Here is a 20,144-nt window from a genome sequence, read left to right as displayed (position 1 = left end):
GGCAGCATTGTGAAAAATAAATCTCATATGGAGTGTAAACTGTAAAGCAGTGTAAGTGTTTTTGCTGTCTCCTAGGAGGTTCTCTTTGCTCAGTGCCACTCAAGCTGACGTGGGGATGTTCTAGTTAGCAGAGCTGCAGGGCATGTCCTTAGCTTGCTGTCAGATGCTTTTCCTTGGTCTGTAGCTGTGCTCAGGCAGAACCTCTTCTTGCAGAGGGGAATTCTGTGATTTACTTTGCAGTTCTTGGTCCAGGAAACCTCCCTTCAAACCGAAATCCTGTGGCACACAAGCTGCAGACATCAGGTGATGTCCAGCCAAGCTGTTGCTGCGTCATCGCCTTCAGCAGAGGAGTGGGAGCATCTTCCTCAGGATGCATCTGCCTCCTCTGCATCCAAGAAGCATTAAGTAGCCCAGCTCCTGGAAACCCTGAAGGCAGGTGGAGCTGGAGTATTTCCCATCTGCGTGCACCCAACAAGAATAATCTGGTGGTTTCTCTTTGGTCAGTGAATGTTACTCCATTTTTTCTTCCATTTTCTTTGGAAGAGAAGCTCCAGCTGGGTGTATCATAGGCTGTTATGAAACTGCAGATGTGTGGTCTGTGCTGGTTTTACAATGAGTTTCAAGGTGCACTCACCTTTTTAAGGCTGGATGGTTTGCTGGCTGATTCCTGAAGTCTCTGGCCATGAGTTGACTGTGGAAGCTGGAGATCATTTACAATAGGTAAGGGAGAGTTAAACGGAGAATGTACAGGGGGATGTCACCTGAGGAACAGAGCTGTGTCGTTCTTGGAAGAGCAAGAAAGCTGCCTGATTATAAGGTATTTCTGAGTGTGGGTTTCTTTCTTAAAAATTCTCTAATGCCTTGTCAGGACAGTGCAGGACTTGGAAAACCAGTGCAGGGTGGTGTTTGGATTGCAGTGTTGGACACATTGATGAACACGTGCTGCAGATGGGAAGATGGGCAGCCTGTGCACAGGAACTTGGGATTTCCTGCTGCTGTGCTCTGTGTCTGACACAGTATGATAAACACAGGGTTGTGAGGAGCACAGGATGAGGCTGCATGTTCAGCACAGTTTCCCCCTCTGCCCTGGGGCTGACTGCATGGTAGATACTGTCAGAAAAGCCCTGGTTTGGCAGGGGCCTGAACAATCTCTGAACCTTTCTACAGATAGACTGAGTAAAGAGGGCTCCTGCACACTTTTGGCAGAATCTTCCCTTTGAAATAGGAAGGAATCAGTGGATTTGTTAACAGTGAGGACTTGAGTTGTCTGTTCTTACCAGCTTCTTACCCTGCCAGCACTAAAACCCCAGGCAAACTCATGGTGGTGAATAGCCTGGGCATTTCTGGGCTTCCCTGTCTGGGGCGAGTTCAAGCTGCCCAAGCCTGAGGCTGTGCCCAGGCTCTTCTGAGATGTTCCCCAGCCTTTGCATTTGGCTGTTTTACCCAGATGGTTCCATTTGCCACATGAACTCACTCAGTGGAGTTGGATGTTGTACTTTTTGGGTCTCAGCTGAAACTGTAAAGAAGATACTGAAGTGAGGCAAACTGGCACATCTGTTCTATGTTTAAGGTGCTGTGAATGTGTAGAAATCAGAAAAAAAAAGTGCATTTTTAAGTTGAAGAAATAAGCAAAACTGTTGCCCTGCTTACTTGCTTTAGCATGGCACAGTAAGTTCGCCCTCTCTCTGCTCATTTATTCATGTTGTGTCTAATGTAGTAAACATGTAGTTGATTATCTACACTTTGATCAAATTATTCTTGTTTTATTCATGTTGCTTGGCAATGTCTCATTTACTGGTGAGTGGTGGCAGTGACTTCAAAGCCTGTAGAGACTCTGAAATCCAGGAGATTAATGTGCATGTCCAACCCAACAAAGTTTGTTACTCTTGTGCAAATCCAGTGCATTCACCTGGCTCCCTGGATCTTTTCCTCTTCTGTCACCCTTTTGTGTCTCAGACACAATGAAGAGTCACCTACAACACAAACAGCTCATTTTACCATGACTGCCAATGTACTCATGGAAAATAGGAGCTGGAATATTCAGCTGTTGAGAGTATAATTACATTTGCTTATGATCAGTACACAGGCAAAAGTATTTTAATCCACTGAGTTTGGCACACAGCTATCAAGAGAAACGCATCAATTTGTGCTGCTTCTCTGATCCCCTGTGTGTGTCCTCCACCAAGCTTTGTTGTCACCATGTATTTTTCCTTCTCTGACTGCACCTCCTGTCCTCTGTGATCCAGTGGCTCTCAGACAGGTTTTCTGGTGCCACTCCTGGCCAGTGGCAGCCGGAAAGACAAGCTGCTGTCCTCTGGCAGGTTTGCTCAGCTCTTCCTTGGGGTTTCTCCCTGCTAGTGTCTTTGTTAATAATTTTGCTTTGTTGCAAGCTGACAACAGCCATTATGTTGACAAAGAGGCCGTGTAAGAACTTAATATCATGGTGAGGCTGATTATCACCTCAGCTGTCCCAGTGGAGCTTATGAGAACTGTAATGCAGGTCATCACACCTTGTTTTCTCTTCATGTTCTGTGATTCCATCATTATCTGAGAGACATGTTATAATTTGTTTTGTTTCTGACTGGCAATTACAGCTGTAATAGTCACCTTCTGCAAGCTTTTGTTAGGCCTTGGTGGCAGGTCAGCAAAGTGAAGATATTCACACTGCCACAAGTTTGGATTTGGAGCTTGCATGGAACCTAGCCAGCTCTCAGGGATGTGAGCCAAGTGTGCTCTCTCAAAATTAGTGAGGGCAGTGGTCCTTTGCATGGAGGGAGTGTCACTGTCCGTGGGACTGATGGAGCTGTTTAATGCTGTCAGACATCAGGACATCATCACGAGATGCTTTGGCTGACTTTAGCATCAGTCAGCTCATCGGTGGGACTAAGCTGGTGAAGCAGAATGCTTTTTTTTTTTCAGCTCTCTTTGCTTTTAGAAGCAAGAAAAGGAGCATTTCAGAGGGAGGATTGGGAGGGGGGAATACCACGCTGTTATGCCACTACTGCTCAGTGCCAGACTGGCGTTCCCCTCCTGCTGGGAGATCCTGAGAGGTTTTAGAAGTAGTAGGAAATACCAGTCCAGGAGCTCTTTTTTAAGTATAAGAAATCTGTGGTAATGAAGGAAAGATCACAGGATTACCTATGTAGTCATATGTAATTTTTAGTAATATTTCTAGAGTTTTGAAAATTTTCATGCCCCCTGCTGGGACTTGGTGTAAAAAGCTGTGAGTTCTGTTAAGTCCTGTTTACCATGATTTTTTTTTTTTTTTTAAGATTGCAAAAGCTTATGCATTTTAGCTTTTTAATTCTGGCACCAGTTCCCTTTTAAAAGTGACCAAATGGCCTAGACCCAAATGGCCTCATGACTCTTTCCAGACAATTTCAGCATCATTTCCAGACAATTCAGTCTTCTGGGAAGTGAGGAATACTTGATTTATTCCTAAAACTTTGAGCCTGATGATACTCTCTGAGAAACACGTGTATTAACCCTACTCTCATCACCTGCTGACGCGCATACCCACTGTTCCTCTTCCTGCTGCACTCCTGGAGTTCTATCCACTGCAGTGGGACACTGTCACCAGTCCAGCCTAGGACCAGTTCCAGTGGTTGTTGCTTCAAGACATTGAGACTCACTGTCACATCTCTAGTCAGCAGCTTCCAACTGACACAGATTTAGTTTTTGTGAAACAGGCACTGCCTTTAGCAGGGAATAGGAATTCCCCATGCTGTTCTCTTAGCAGATTTTTAAGCTGAAGGGTTCAACTCCTGTGCCCCCCACTGCAGATCCCCTCCCTGTCCTGGTGCGCAGTGCCACGGTGCAATGATCCAACTCGAGATATTCTGTGTTCCTCTGATTCCGTGATGCCCAGTCTTCTGTTAAAGGCTGCAGAATACCTTAGGAGGTGCAGTGGTTAGAGCATGGCCATCCTGCTCTGAACTGAGCTGAGTTCTGTGACTCCTGAGGCATGGCTCTTCTGACGGGGAGCACAAGGCAGCCGGGAAGGTGTTTGCAGTGCTGTCTGTGGTTGGGACCCTGTGGCTGGTGGAGGCTGGCACTGTCTGGAGATACTGGCTCTGTTTGGAGATGCTGACTCTGACTGGACATTCTGGATCTGACTGGATGTGATGCTGGCTCCCAGGGTCACCAGTACGTGGCCACTGCCTGCAAAGCCCAGATCTCTGACCTGCAGATCAGTTTGGAGCCTGATGGGAGCTGGAAAGGACAACGCGTGGTTTAGGATCTAGCTGAGGTGACAGCTGAAAGCACCGTTGGTACAGGGTCCTCAGCCTGCTTTGGGATGGACTTGGCAAGCTCTGGGCAGAGGGATTTAAGTGGAGCAAGCCCTTGCACTATGACAGGACAGCTGCAGAACCTCCAGCCTGGGTTCCAGCAGAACCAGCGTGGGTTTGTAGGAGCAGCCTTGTATCAGCTAAAGGTTTTGTCTGCTTTGCTCTGACATGGTGAGTTTGCACTGTGTCAGCACCCGCATCCTCTCTGATCCTCTCTGAGTAGCCCAAAGGCAGATTCACTGCGTGTAAGCACTGCCTTTGGGTCTGCCCGTGCAGCTGTGCTAACCCGACCCACAGATTTGTGTATGGATTTCCTGTGAGCATTAACTGATCCAAACAAACCCCCACCCCCACACAGTTACATCTGTGGGTCTCCCATCCCCAATATCTCTTGATCCCCTGATGATTAATACCCAAATGCTCTTAGTGTTCCCATGACCCTGTAGGTGCACTGAGACGGGCTGATTTAGGGTACCTGCCCAGCAGGGATTTGGGGTGAGAATACAAACTGGCACTGAGCTCTGACTCTTGCTCGTGCTTCCTCTGGAAGGCTTGGCTGTGTCCAAGGTTGTTCTGCAGTAGCTGTCATGCTCATTGCTTTCACTGTGCTCTTTTCAGTCTGAATATTCCACCGTGATAACTTCATGAGCACTTGGGCTTCTTTATGCTGTTGTTTAATGACCGTGTGATGAGTCCTGTCTGGCAGATCGCTGTGGTTTCTGCACGCTGAAGGTTCACTGACTTCAGAGAGCCCCTGCTCCTTTCTACAGAGAGCATCACTTCCATCTGAAAAGGTCTTTGAGATAGATGGAAGGGCTGTGTGCTGAAAAAATAACTCCTTTTTTTGTCATCCTCTAGGAGACTGGCATAGCCAAGGGTGTTTTGCAGCGATAGTGCCTGCAGTGCTCTCTGATGGTCACTGTGTTTCTGTGCTCAGGGTGTTTCACATCAGGTTTTTTACCACAGTTTTTAGGGATCTGGGAGAACTCCCTGCATGGTGCTTTCCAAATCCAGTAGGTTTTCCTCACATGAAATGGGTAGTTTATTTCCCTCCGAGCTGACACTCCTGCTTGCAGAGAGTAGCTTCTGGGAATACTTAGCTGCTGTTTCCATGCAACAACCAATTTTTCTTCACTGCCATGCATTCACTGCGGATTTTCTGATGGGAAGCATGTGGATATAACTTTTTATTTACATATTTCTCATTAACAGCTAAATTTCTTTACCGTCTAACTCTCCTTTTTTTTTGCCTTTTTTTCAACAGATCAACTGTGTGACTTTCCCCCACCCTGACGTAATGCCAGAGCAGCAGTTGCTGAAACCTTCAGAGTGGAGCTACTGTGATTATTTCTGGGTAAGTAGGCAGCCAGCCACATGCCACATGCAGCTCCAGAGCTTCCAAGAAAGTGGAATAAACAGCTTGATTTGTGGTACAAGGTAAAGAAGAATTTGGGCTGAGATACACTGTGTTCAGAGAGTACCAGGGAGACTGGGGATGCCAGTGAAGATCTCCTGGAAACATCTGACCACTCTGAGATGTGGCTGATTATCAGAGGAGTGTCCAGAAAGGCAAGGACAGTTCTCAGGAGATGGATTTGGTCAGGAAATAAGGAGGATGTAGGACAAGCCACGTGTCTCAAAATACCACAGGCAAAAGGGCAGTGCAGCCAGAGGGGGATAGAATCCCAGAATCCCAGACTGGTTTGGGTTGGAAAGGATCTTAAAGCCCATCCAGTCCCACCCCCTGCCAGGGGCAGGGACACCTCCCACTGTCCCAGGCTGCTCCAAGCCCCAATGTCCAGCCTGGCCTTGGGCACTGCCAGGGATCCAGGGGCAGCCCCAGCTGCTCTGGGCACCCTGTGCCAGGGCCTGCCCACCCTCCCAGGGAAGGATTTCTTCCTCATATCCCATCTCTCCCTGCCCTTTGGCACTGGGAAGCCATTCCCTGTGTCCTGTCCCTCCATCCCTTGTCCCCAGTCCATCTCCAGCTCTCCTGGAGCCCCTTTAGGCACTGGAAGGAGCTCTGAGCTCTCCTCAGAGCCTTCTCTTCTCCAGGCTGAACAGCCCCAACTTTCTCAGCCTGTGGCTCCAGCCTAGTGGCCTCCTCTGGACTCCAACAGATCCACAGGTCATAGGATAGCAAGGTGGCTGACAGGGAATGTGAATTCAGTGTTTCCCAGAGCACGAGAGCCAGGGGTACACACGGAAGCAGCGGGTTCCCCTTCTAAAAGAAGCAGATAGTTGAAAACTTTTTTGTTAAATTGTACCACTCCCTCCATGGGATATTCCAGAGGTCAGGTAATAAATGCATTCTTTGTAGGGTGAGGCTTGTGAAGGACAGGCCTATTTGTAACTTAAGTTGAGTAGTTATAATGCAGCCTGGAGCACTGGAAGTCTTCAGTGGGAGGTTCTGTGTGTGCCCTCTTGTGCTCAGGTCTGTTTTCAGGTTCCTGGATCACATTAAAATGATGCAGTAGTCCTTGGAGTGTGGAGCTGATAGAAAAAAGCCTTCCAGTGGAAAACTTTCCTTCCACTGGAGGATTTTTCTGGGTGGTGAGAGGAATACTACGATGGAATCCACAAATAACTACAAAAGGAGTCAGAAATGAAGGTTTTAGGAGTCTTACGTGTGTTTTCAGTAGCTATTGAAGCGTTTCCATCTTAAAAAGTGTCAGCCTTGGAGGCCCAGCAGCATGTCCCCTTGTGCTTGCTCAGTGCTGATGGCAGGGACTTGCTAAAATACACATTTGGAAACGGTCACGTTATCACCAGATTTCTTCAGTTTCTTCCAGTTTTCTGATCCCCATGAGCCCTAAATCATTAATGGCATACAGACTGATTTTCTGCATGTGAATTACAGAGGTTCCTGCCCTGTTTGGTTCTCCCCATTTGGGCTCAGCCACTGTTTGGTTCCATGGGTTGGTCACGTCTTGCTTTCAGTGGAACTCTACTTAAAGTTGCCTTTCTTCTTGCAGACTTTTCTCCTCCCATAACTCTGCTCGCAGGAATTTCCTCTTTGGCCTTGTCATCCATGGTCTGCCCACAGCTCTCTCACCTTCTTCCATCATCTCCACTTCTCCCACTGTCTTGGCCTGCTGGTGCCTGGCAGGGCGTCCTGCCAGTCTCCTGCTTTGATTAATCTGGCATTTCTCTCTGGCTAGTTGTGCAGCACATGGGGGATCAGAGCAGAATCCGCAGCGCTTAGGGAAGTGTTCTCAGAGAATTTGTTTGTTGGAAGAGGGTAGGAAATGAAATTGGGAAACAGGAGAGAGAAAAGAGGCAGCAGAGATAAAACTGTGTTGGTCCTTGCAGCAGCACTGAAGCCAGTGGAGCAAAGGGCTGTGTAAGAAACAGAGTGAAGAATGGGGTGTAATCTGTGGGACAAGTTGCTGGTTTGCCTTGTTTTACAGCAGATCCGTGCAGACTGGCTCTGTTTTTCTCAGTACAAGTCAGAGTTGACCTTGGTGATCTGTTAAAGGTCTTTCAGGGCTGCTTTGCCCCTGGAAGGAGCAGCACTGTCCTCCCCTCTGCCCCAGGAATTCCCTTTTGCTGGCTCCAGGATTCCTTCTCTTGGCAGGCTGAGCCCTTGGGGCTGAGAGCCCTTGGGGCTGACACTTAGCAGTGGTGTTACCAGCTGTGAAGGGTCATGGGCAGAAATGACAGCAGAGCTGCTGCTTTGGCCCCCACGTCATCCTTTGCTGGCCAAAGAGAATTGTGAAGCTTCCCTTTTTAAATTAAAAAAAACCAAAAAGGGAGTAAGAGGAGCAGGAGAGTGTTGGGCTATTTCTTTGAGAGGGGCTGAGGTGCTGTAGCCATCAGCTGCTCTCAGGGGAGGGTTCCTCAGGCACCACTGCCGGGAACCAGCTCTTTGTGGGTTTGGCCTCCAAAGCTTTTTGTTGAACTTCCTTTTATTTCTTTCAGGCAGATAAGAAGGACTCACAAGGGAACAATACAGTGTCGGGATTTGAAATTCTTCTTCAAAAGCAACTTAAAGGGAAACAAATGCAGAAAGAAATGGCAGAGTTTGTTCGAGAAAGGTAACGAGCACTTTGTTATCCAAGTAAATATTTGTTGAGATTGTTTTTTCCCCAATTTAGATATTCCTTAAATACAATAATGCTTAATGCTTAAACTGCATAAAGGGTATGCTACAAATTCTTAGTGAACATTTAATATTTCTTTAATGTTCATCCACACTCTCCAGTCTTCTCCAGCTCTCACTTGTCTCCCGTGCTCTGAGTTGTATTGCACAAAGGCTGTCTGTTTAGAGGGAGCCAAGAAGGTTTGAACCTGCAGATTCAAGGAAAAAGCATAGACAGGAGTGAAGCAGAGTGGAGATGATATTTAGAAGGGAAGTATTTTGTCTGAAAAATACAGGAGCAATTTGTTCGCATGGAGCGTAGGCACAGTTTCCTAGAGGAAGATGTAAAAAGACATCACTTTGGACTTAAACTTGGTTATAGAATCATGGGATGGTTTGGGATGGAAGGGACATAAAGATCATCTCATTCCAGCCCCTTGCCATCTACGTGTCTGGGAACACCTTCCACCATCCCAAGCTGTTCCAAGCCCCATCCAGCCTGGCCTTGGGCACTGCCAGGGATCCAGGGGCAGCCACAGCTGCTCTGGGCACCCTGTGCCAGGGTCTCCCCACCCTCACTTTCTGGTTTCTGTAGCCTTTGACATAAGGCAGTCCAAGAGACAGCTCCAGTGTGACCAGAGGTAGAAGAAGGGACCACCTGGCACATTAAAAATACAATTGAAAATAGGCTCGCTAAGGGAGAGGATGGGAAGGCAAGCAGAATTGTGATAGCCAGGGAAAACAGGGGGAAGCTGCTTCAAAGGAAGTAATGTATAATGAAATTTGACAGAAATAAAGACAAGATGCGTTCAAGAGGAAGGGAATGTTGGTGTGAGATTAGAGAGAGCAGGGAGAGCAGCTCTGACACTGCGGGGAGGCGTGTCTGTGTCCTCAGCAGAGGAGGCAGCAGGCATGCTGGAGAGGAAAGACAGAAAAGATTCACTGAGTGCTGGAAACAAAAAAAGGTTGGGAATTGAGTGTGAAGAGGGTCTAGATGGGAGTTACAGAAAGATTAATACATTTTTCATCTGTTTGTAAGAAAGGATCAGGATTGTTATGTGTGGAAAAGGAGGAGGATGGTGTTGAGGTTTTTCATGGAAATATTGCTCAGGCCATCAGGGGAACCTCTACATTCCCAGCTAAGAGGGCTGAAATATTGATAAAGTTTTCATGATGACCATCAGGTGCCTTGGGGACCACAAGACTACATTTAACTGGGAATTTTCATGTCCAGAAAAATTCTCTTTGTACCAATCAGCCTGCTGGAGGTGAGATTCAGACAGCTAATAAAAACAATAGAAAGCTGGTAAAAGACATGATAACCAGATTTCTTCATCAAATATCCAACAAGAGGGAAGCTAACCGAAATTTAGTTTATCAAGTAGATGCTTTTACAGGAGCTTCTGGTATATTGCAGTCTTAGACTGAGCAATTATTTGTTCATTCAGTTCTTGTTGACAGAGGTAGGGTTATAAAAGTCAAATAGTCTCAGAACTTTGACTTCAGTAAGACAGACCTCAAGAAAGGGAGGAAAGTGATGAATAAATAAACCGAACTGAAAAATCCAGGGTGTTGGTGTGAAAGAAGGAGTTACTTTAAATCAGAAGTAAAAATCAGGTCCAGCATTTGCATTCAGGGAAGGACTCCAAAACAGCCAAAAAAATCTGCAGACTGCCCTGAGAAGCACCAGGTATAAGAAGCAGTGTTTCCATTAGCAAAGGAGCACTGTCTTAGTCACTTTTTAATTAAGCTGTGGTATGTTTAAAAAACATAGTAAGTTAAATAGCAGATTATTTAGCTTCCACCATGTTCAGCAGATACATGTATGCACCTTTCACTGTTTGTCTGCCACAATTTGTGGAAGAATTCTGCAGTCTCTTCGCTACAGGAAAAGCAATTATGCTTCTGTTGTCTGATAATTTCATGGTTCCCTCCTAATCTGGAGAAACAGTGTAAAAAGACTCCCAGTCAGTCTTCCCACAGTGACAGTTGTGTAGCTGTCTGCCAGATATCCTCCACCACCTTTCCTCCCTGTTCCCCCTGTTGTCTTAATCTATTTAGTTTCTTCTTGCATGGCAGTCACATCAGATCATCTTTGCCTCCCTTTGTAGCTCTCTAGTTTTGCTTCATCCTCTGTAGTATGTCATGGCTGAAACTGTTGGAGTGTGGGCACACAAAGTACTTCTTTCCAAAAAAAAAAAAAAAGAAGTAAAAAGGGAACAGGAAATAAACATCCAGACATCAACTAGAACTAATAAAGTCAGAACAGTATGGGTCAAAATGCACTTAAGATCTGTAATGCTTCTGACTATACAGGGAGTGAAATCCTGAAAGTTTTCAAACAAGTTAGTGGAAACAAGACTTGGAAGCTTTTTTTTGTTAGGAAGGTGGAATTACTTCCAAACAGCTACGTGGATTTCTGGAAATGGGACTCAGGACTTCTGGCATGTTTGTGTTTCGCAGTCACCACAATCCAGAGTTTGCAGTGTGTTTGTATCAGGCAGGGTCAAGGGGCAGATTTTTGCCCCTCTTTGAGGTTTATCTTGGGTTTTAGCCCCTTTTGGCCACAGATGGTAACAGGAAGCCAGGCTGGGGTAGAATAATTCATTTCTTCTATTCGGGCTCTTCAGCTGTAGGCATTTCACCTTTTTATATTTATCTTTTCCTGATATTCCTCCTTGCCAGGCAGGCTGCCCTTTTCGTAGTGCCATACATTTGCAGTACAAGTAACACTTGAAATCCCTGAAAAAATCTCGGGGTCTAGGCCAAAGCTGGAACCAGTGAGGAGCACTTCCATCAAAGCCAGTGGCTTTACTTGCCTGGTACCACCTTGAGGACAGGCACTGATGGCAGCAGACATAGTGTGTCTGATGTGCAGTTGTGAAATCATGAGAATCATGGAATCACAGAATGGTTTGGGTTGGAAAGGACCTTAAAGCTCATCCAGTTTCACCCCTCCCAGTGCCAAATTCCAGCAGGAATGTAGTTCACAAGGAAGGCTGTAGACTAGAGCTTTGGCTGGTAACTGAGCCCAAAGCAGTGAGCCTTGGCTCTGTGGAGAGACATTTGCACCTGCAGTATTGCTGACCTGTTCTCTCTTTCCAGTCCACAGGAATTGTCACTTCTGAGACAAGATTAGTCTCATCCTGAAGTAGGTCTTTAAAGTGTGTTCAGTGAAATGTGCCTGGATAAAGCCCTTTTCATAGTGAGGTCCTAACCCGGTGTAGCCTTAGATGCTGGACAGCTGCGTTTGTTGGTCTCGTTAGAGCAGGTGTGGGGAGCTGGCTGGTTTTGCCCTCCTGGGAGGGGGAAGAAGAGGACCCCCAGCTCCTGGGTAAGGTCTGTAGAACTGTGTCACACCAAGCTGGGTATCATCCTGGGCCTCAGCCAGCTGCATCCCAAGCAATTGCTGGAAGTGACATCCCAACCAATGGCTTTGCTGTGGAGCTGTCAGCTGTGGGACCCAGACCTGCTCCCTCCCCTGAACTCCTGCGAGAGTAACGACAGAGTGGCACTTCCCCTCCCACACATCCACCAGGATATTTTCAGCAGCCCAGAGCGTCAGATCTCTCTCAGCTGTCTCAGGGGACCCCTTTTAGCTGAAGTGTGCCCCACAAAAGTGCGCTTGCTCAGCTGGCTACTGCAAATGGGCTTGCCAGAAATACCCTACCTTCTGATGTCTTTGTGGACAGACACTTCAAAGCAGGTTTTGTCCCTGCTTGTGCATAGTTGGCACAGAATCAGGAGTTGTTCTACCTGGGGGCCACAGAGCTCTCTCAGAAATGCTCTGTTGAGCAAGCTGTGTTGAAAACCAGCAAACAGACCACTGTTTGCTCTGCCTGGGAACATGGGCACCTTGAAATTGTTTCATTGGGAGCAGAACTCAGGGAAGACAGAGATGGGTTTCAGGCATGATGCCCATCACCTCTGCACCAGCAGCTGCTCATTCCTCCCTGCTGGGCAGTCAGCACCTTGTCCCTTTACCCCACAGCTGCACTCCTTCTTCTCCCTGCAGTCATTCCCTTCCCTCTTCTGCGCCCTCACCACTGGCAAGCTCAGCTCCTGTTCCTGGTGTGCTGAAGACAAGGACAGGGCAGTGAGTGGGGTGAATGAGAGGAAGGGGCTGCACCGGCCACATGCTGGTGACAGAAGCCCCTGTCACATCTCTGCCATGTCACCTTTGCTTTGTCACCTGTAGCAGAGAGCAGGAAGCAGTTGGTGTCCCTAAGAAAGGTGCAGCCCAGCACCCCAAATCTCATTTGCATTTTTCCTGGATCGCCGCATTCCTTCATCTTTGCCTCAAGGATGTGCAGCCTCACATTTCACAGCAGACTGAACCACGTGCTTCTGGCTTTGCAGACAGCCCATGTTGCACAGCAGAAACACTCTGTCCTTGTTATTTGCTCTCCAGAACTGTAGCTTCTTCATCTAATTTTGTCTCACATGCCATCCTGCATATAGCCCTGCTCTTGCCACTGCATTTTTAGCATATGGGGGGAGAAGACGGCTCATCAAACCAGTGCTGCCAAGCCCTGGAGACTGAAAGGAAAATTCCTCTGGCAAAATCTGTTAAAATGCAGAGAATTTCTTCAAATTATGTGTGTGGGTTTCTGCCTTAAAGCTTACTTACTGCTGTCTTTTTATTTTCTCTCTGTGTGTATGTGAGTGTAGGATAAAGATTGAGGAGGAATATGCTAAGAACCTGTCCAAACTGTCTCAGAATTCCTTGGCTGCTCAGGAAGAAGGGTAAGTGTGTCTCTGTGACTTTCACAGAAGACAAATTTTAACATAAAAGGCATTTCTCCCACGCAGGTACATGTAATTTTCCCCAGCTCTCCCATTAATTAGAGGTTTATTTAGATTAGTACCCTGGGTGTGTTGGGGAAGATGGAATTGCTTCAGAGTTGTTTGTTTGTTTGTTTGTTTTTAAGTTGTTAATGAGAAATTTTTTAGGAATATGTGTATAAAATGTCACCTTTCCAATCAGGTTTGTATGCTGTCCTTGTTGTAGCCAGGATTAGCATGTATATGTACTAAACTACTTTGTAAATGGAAGAATATGTAGAATAGATGTACTACTGAGAGTAGATGTGTAAGGTCAATGCCAGTACAATCAGTGCAGCACAGACAAGAGGGAGGATGAAGAACCAGAACCCTTCTCATCAGGGTTCTGGCCCTTCAAGAAGAGCAGCAGACTGCCCCTTATTTACAACATTTTTACGCTTTGGAAGTTTTAAGAAGACATTAGGCAATGCAATTCAGACTAAATTGCAGTTCTTCAGTGATAATGAAAAGGCACCACTCCTGAGGGATCAGAACTTGGTAGCTCTGTCTGTTTCAACACAAACCCTCTAAGCACTGAAAGCCAGAGTTGGAAATGACTGTCCTCACCGACACAGTGGTTTTCTGCCAGCACTGAGGCTCCATGAGGTGTTTTGCTCAGCTTCCAGGAGGCAAGGACAGAAGTTGCAGGAGGCTAACTGGGCTGTTACTGCTCTAAGCACCTACAATGACAATGGTTTCTGTCCTCCTTTCTCCTCAGGGGTGGATGCTCAGCTGATCCTAGCAAAGCTAAAACCACTTTCCTCTACATCTTCCTTCCACTTTCTGTTATCCCCAACAGGAGAATGAGAGAATGAGTGATAAAATGAAGGGGAAGGAAACTAGGGGAGAGTAGGTGAAAAGAAAGGGAATGAGTACCCAAGCCTAAGTGTCAGTAAGAACTGGGCAGTGGGAGAGGATCTCAGGGTGGGTCTAGGGAAGGAGAAATGCTGGGAACACTTCCCTGGGTGTATCTAAGTTGTTTAGCTGATGAGCACCATATTTGAGGACTCCAGTCCTTGGAGCAGTGTCAGAGGTGACAGATCATTAGTTTGAAATTGCAGATGACAGGCGATTTTTCAGGCTATCAGGAAGAGTCAAATCTCATTATTGTTGAAAAGGGGATGGGGAGGAGATAGAAGGAGCCGGGAACTCTAGATCACTCAGCTTTATTTAACCTTTGCAGAGGGGTAGAATAAACCATCAAACTTGCACTTAGTGGAAAACTAAGGTGATGAGCAATTGTTGTAGATGCATAAAGAAAAATGCCAAGCCAACCTAAATTCCTTCACCGATGGAGTAAGAGAGTAGGTCAAGCATCACAGCTCTTAATTTAGTACTGCTTTTTGCAATGGGAGATTCTCGTAGGCAGACAGGAGAAATGGTGGTCTAAATAAAGCCTAATGTGCAAAAAACTAGGTAAGAAAAACCCACTACTTACAGAAACTAAACTGCAGAAAGCAGCTATGGATGGGTTTTTCCTAAGTCCAGGGGGTTTTAAAATGTTTCTGGAATGAACAACCTATGATAGAAGAAAGAATGGATTTCCTGTAATCAGAGATGTGCCAGAGCTAGGAGGGTTGGTATGTATAATTTGAAGAACAGGTTGCAATTCAGAATTCTTGTGTTTAAAATGGAGAAATTAACTGAAAGAAAATAAGATGCATTTTAATGAGGACAAAGCTCCGCGTTTTATACTTTCACAGGATGTGAAAGATACAGTTACATAACAGTTTGTGGGAGAAGGATCTGGCTATAGTGAATCACAAGCTTATTCATCAACAACTTCATGCTGTTGTGTAAAAAGGCAATCATATTGAAATATGCAGAAGAAAGAGTGTCTGATACAAAATAATCTGTGACCAGTTTAGCAACTGGAGTTGTACTGTGCTGTCCTGGGGACGTAGAGATTTGGTTATGATGCTTTCAGAGGAGTCTAGGCTGTCATGGAGGGTCTGGAGGAGTGTGCCTCAGCTGCCATTGTCTTGGAAATGTTCTGTCCAAAAGAAAAAGATAATGGAGAAATTTTCAAGTGCAGAGAAGCTTCTCTGGGGCTTTTCACCTAAAGTGAAAATCTGTTCTCTAAAGCAGGGTGGGAAGTAGAAGAGGCAGTGGGAGAAACTGCATTGGTGGGAACTTTGTTATGGTAAGGGTGAGATACTGAGGGATCTTGCTGATGGAGGCTCTGGCGTCTCTGTATATGGAGATCGTCATGAACTTTGTTTTCAAAGATCTGCTGCATACAGCGACAATAGAATTCTGCCATGGTCACAAAGGTTTTCTCTGTTTTCTCTGACTTCTGTCACCCTTTTCCATGATTTTGCTGATCAAGGTATGGTACAAAGAGTCAGGTTTGTCTGACAGATCCCACGAGGGAGGATGGGCAAGGGATGGGGCACTGATCATTGTCCTTCTCTTCTTCCAGCACACTGGGAGAAGCTTGGGCTCAACTCAAGAAGAGTCTAGCTGATGAAGCAGAGGTTCATCTCAAATTTTCTTCGAAGGTAAATAGTTCTTCCTTTTCCAAAGATTTTTGCCCTGAATTGGTGGGCCTCTCCCTTCAGTGCATGTTAGTGGGGGAAATATGCATATAATATGCATGAAATATGCATGCCTATGGTGCAAATTTAGAAGAATTAATAATCTGGTGACCAAACATACTGAAACTGTCCAATCTTCCTCCCCAAATCAGTTTATTTAGTCTACCTGATGTGTAAATTAAAGCATGTCTAATTTTTCATAAAAAAGAAGTGAAACTGATTCTCGAGGTTGTTCGCCTGGGTCCTACGTTCCAGCCAGTAAATTTAACTAGTGCTTGTATGCTTTACTTCTGCAAAGGAAGAGATGAAAAGTAATATTTGGCTTCTCAACAAGAATCTACCTGTCTGGAAGGAAGAGAACCAGGATTCTGGCTTTTTTGTATCATTAGCCTTTCTGAAAAGTGTACTGGGAACATCATGTTATTTTTGGGCTTTCTCTCAAGTGATGCCCAAGGAGGTTTCTTCTACAAATTATGGTATTTATCTGGGTTTTTTCCACCTCATGTGACATGCTCTTGAATCCTGTTACATTATGTTAACCTCTGTGGGTGTTCAAGTTCAATACAGTGGCAGGTATCTCAGCACAACAGCCATGTTCTGGAGGAAAATTATAGCTCTGCACCATTTGTAAGTAATTCAGCAGAGGTTACTGAGGCAACCAGCTGCTGCCTTGGTAACCTGCTGCTCTGCCTCAAACTTCAACATCAGGGCTGTAATTAGTGAAATACTTTTTGCTCCCCATTGTCCTCCTGTATTGTTTTCCAAGAGGAAAAAATGCACCCTGGAGTGATGTGTGCATGTAGGCAGGCCAGGTAGAGGGGCTTTGCCATTATTTTACTTAGCCTTAAACTCTGCACAGAAACTCCTGCAGCATCCTCTGAATCCTTCCCAGTGTTTGTGTGTAAAAAATGTGTGGATGTGGCACTTCAGGACCGTGGTTTAGTGGTGGACCTGGCAGGCCTGGGTTAACGATTGGACTTGATGATCTTGAAGGTTTTTTCCAACCATAATGACTTATGTTTCTGTGTTCTCATACCTGCTTGGGAGTTTCTACTTTTGTCTTCCTTTTATTAACATAATATGTTTTTAAATATATTGATGATCTTTAATGAAAGCACAAACAACTCCCTGTCAGGGCAGGACTGTCACCCACAGGGGATCAAGTCAGCTACACCTCTGCCTGGCTGAGCCTTGGGTATCTCTAAAGACAGAGATTTCACCATCTGGTCAACCTTCTCCAGTGCCCAGCCACCATTCTAGTGATTCCTTTTGAGTTTGGTTTTTTGAATTATATTAAACCTGAACCTCCCAGAACTCAGTTGTCTGTTGTGACTTCGCCTGGCCCTGCAAAGATGGATTTGGTTCAGTTACCCTTGCATCTGACCTTCCCACAGCTGTAATTAGATCGCCAAGGTGCCAGTCTGCACTTGCCTATACAGACTCTGCTTCAGGCTTGTTTCACCTTTCTAGGATATGTGCTGTAGAGTCTTGGCTGATTTTGTTGCTTCCCTCCAATAAAAGACTGTACTGAGCTTAGATAAAGTTTCCTTCTCCATTAAAATAATGCTGGAGAAAGGCTGCAAATACCTGTTTTCAGGGACTATTTTCTACTGCTCCACTGTAGGCTGTGTTAACTGATTACAGACCCAACTCGCCTGCATTGATGGAGTGCAGTATCCCCACAGGAGTGACAATACAGAGCGGCTTCAGGGGAGGTGAAATACCTGTATCCCTCCAGAGCTCATTTTTAAGATGTCAAAACTGTGTATCAGAAGGCCAAAACAATGCAAGCTCTGTCAGAGTCGAGTATTAGCAGCAGTCAAGATAAGTCATGTGTCTGCTCTTGATGGATTTCTCCTCAGTTCATTCCAGAGGTTTCTTGCTACTACTTAGAAGAGCTTCAACTGAATAATCAGGCTTCTCTTTAGGCTCCCTTACACTTGACAGAAATAAATAAAATGTGGCCTTCTTGGCTCTCACTTCACCATACTAGAAATGCAGCCGTGACACCACAGCCCACAGACTCACCCCACTGCAGTTCAGGTTAGTGGCTTTAGTTGGGTATTTTGCGGAGTTTTTAAGCAAGTTGCCATCAGTTAGGCCAGAATCAGAGCCCTGATAGTGCTCTGAATATTTCCTGTAGTTCGGTCTTCTGTGTAAAAAGAGAGATGATCTGTCAGAGAGAGGGGAAGACGAGATTTCTGTCCTTTTGCTGCCTTCAGTTAATACTCCCTAAACACAACTCTCCTGAGTTTTGTAGTAGCTTAATTCAGAGCATTCTTGGACAAGAGAAGTCTGGCATTGCCTTTGGCTGCAGTGTGCGAATTGTTTTCTCTCTGTCTTGAGCTCTTCTCAGAAGAAGGAAATGGTCTCAAATTGTACCAGGGGAGGTTAAGATTAGATACTAGGAAAAAAATTTCACAGAAATGGTTTTAAAGCATTGCAACAGGCTGCCCAGGGCAATGGTGGAGTCACCATCCCTGGAAGTGTTCAAAAAATGTGGATATGGCACTTGAGGACATGGTTTAGTAGTGAGCATGGTGGTGGGGCTGGGTTTGCGGTTGGACTTGATGATCTTGGAAGTCTTTTCCATGCTTAACAATTCTGTGGTTCTGTGAAGAGCCAGGAATTGCTGCCTGGATCCTCATTACTGCCATTTCTTCCTTTGTCTTCTTCACCAGCTTCAGAGCGAGGTAGAGAAACCCCTGCTCAACTTCAGAGAGAACTTCAAGAAAGACATGAAGAAGTGTGACCACCACATCGCGGACTTGCGGAAGCACCTGGCCAGCCGCTACACAGCCGTTGAGAAGGTGGGAGCAGGGAGCAAACTGCAGGGTTTGGGAGACACTGCTGGTTTGAGTAGAAGAGCAGCTGCCCCATGAAGAGTTTCTGTTCTGCCACAAAGGACCACAGCTCTTCCTGCTGGGGGCTTTTGCTGTTATGTTAGCTGTGCTTTGCCCAGCCCCAGGCATAGCTTTTGCTGTTTAGCTGAGATCTTACTGCTGAAATGGCTTTTTGTTTCATCTTCCCCTTCCCAATTTGGGGCAATAAATTTCTCATACATTTGATGCAAATGCTTCTTATTCCTGTGCATCTATTGTCCTCCAGATTTAAAACACCTTGCCTTAGAATGGCAGCAGGGTCAGTGGCCAAAAGCAGATGGCCACGGAGGGCAGCTCGACCCTGGTGTGGCAAGCCACAAACCCTTCACAAGAAGCATCCTCACTGAAAAAATCCAAACAGCAGCAGGACCCAGTAATGGGCTGATGGGACATGAAGCAGGAGGTATCCGAGGTTGTGGTGCAGGGAGTTAGACCCACAGAATGTGATCTCCCAGCAGCAGCTGGCAGAAATGGGGATGCTTGTGCCTCAGCTGCCAAATTGTATCCTCATGAGGTTTGCTTTTGGGTGTAAATTGGAAAGAAAAATACCATACCCAGTCATCCCCGAAGTTGTTTGTGATTTCATTAAAGATCAGCAGGAGTTTGCCCAGGGACAGAATTGTTGCAGGATACACAAGGTCATTAGGCTGAGTGAATGCAAGGAAGGCATTTTTCTGCAAAACACTGAGTTCTTCACACTCATAGCTGCAAAGAAACTCAGTAGCAATATTGGGAAGAGTGAATTATGAGTGAAGAAGGAATCAGAGCAAGGAAGAGCCGTGACTGCAGTGCCTGCACAGCACTCAGCCCCTCAGGGACTGCTCTCCTGCTGCTCCCTCTTGAGACCTGCAGGACCCAGCCGAGGCCTCGGAAGTGCACATGGAAAAAATTCCAGGAGTGCTTCAAGAGTGCTGTAACAGTTAGGCTGGTGTGACTAAAAAACTCTGAGGTGCTAAGAAAATACAATTGTGCCAATTTAGCTTGAAACACTAGTACAGTATAAAGAATAGTTGTGACACGTTTTAAAACAAATCCATGCACAACAAGTTACTTCTATGTATTTATCAGCCTGCATGTAACAATGTTTATTTGTTAAGGTGCTTTAATAATTTGCCTGTATAATATATGTTTGTACTGATAAATCAGGTTTTAACAGCTTGAAGAACTTTCAAGTAGTAATTCAAGTAATCAGTTATAACCAGACCTCAGGTTCTTGATTTCTGCTGTTGGCATGAACCTGAATAAGTTTTTCTGAAATAAGCTTCTATTGTTAAGAGTTTCTGATAGGTGTGCACTGAGTCTAGAACATACTTAAATTCTGTAAGATACTTGAAATTGCTTCAACAATTCAGATCCTAAGAAAAGTGAATGGAAGAGGTGGCTTGGTAATGATGCTGTTTAAGATGTTTGAAAGAGGCTCCAGCTCTCCTTTCTTCCAGAAATAATGAGAAAGCTGTTGAGAAACAGGAGAGCCTGATGATGCCGTTAGTCCTTTTCCTTTCCAAGACCTAGGAAGAGTTCAGATGCGTTT

At 45.7% G+C, this 20,144-nt stretch overlaps 1 protein-coding gene across 4 annotated transcripts in view; it reads left to right on the top strand.

Moving 5' to 3' along the window:
* GAS7 (growth arrest specific 7) overlaps positions 1–20,144 on the top strand; it is an 85,966-nt gene that overhangs the window by 52,109 nt on the left and 13,713 nt on the right. For all 4 annotated transcript variants that reach the window (XM_048323440.1, XM_048323441.1, XM_048323439.1 and 1 more), the window contains 5 exons: positions 5,554–5,643; positions 8,211–8,326; positions 13,042–13,116; positions 15,617–15,695; positions 18,413–18,541. In XM_048323440.1, the coding sequence (XP_048179397.1) occupies positions 5,554–5,643; positions 8,211–8,326; positions 13,042–13,116; positions 15,617–15,695; positions 18,413–18,541 (489 nt within the window). The remainder of the gene's footprint in view (positions 1–5,553; positions 5,644–8,210; positions 8,327–13,041; positions 13,117–15,616; positions 15,696–18,412; positions 18,542–20,144) is intronic.

Source organism: Corvus hawaiiensis, chromosome 19 (genome assembly GCF_020740725.1).
Source record: "Corvus hawaiiensis isolate bCorHaw1 chromosome 19, bCorHaw1.pri.cur, whole genome shotgun sequence".
Taxonomy (NCBI): Eukaryota; Metazoa; Chordata; class Aves; order Passeriformes; family Corvidae; genus Corvus; species Corvus hawaiiensis.
The sequence above is the reverse complement of the archived record's forward strand: the minus strand, read 5'-3'. Positions and strand labels throughout refer to the sequence as shown.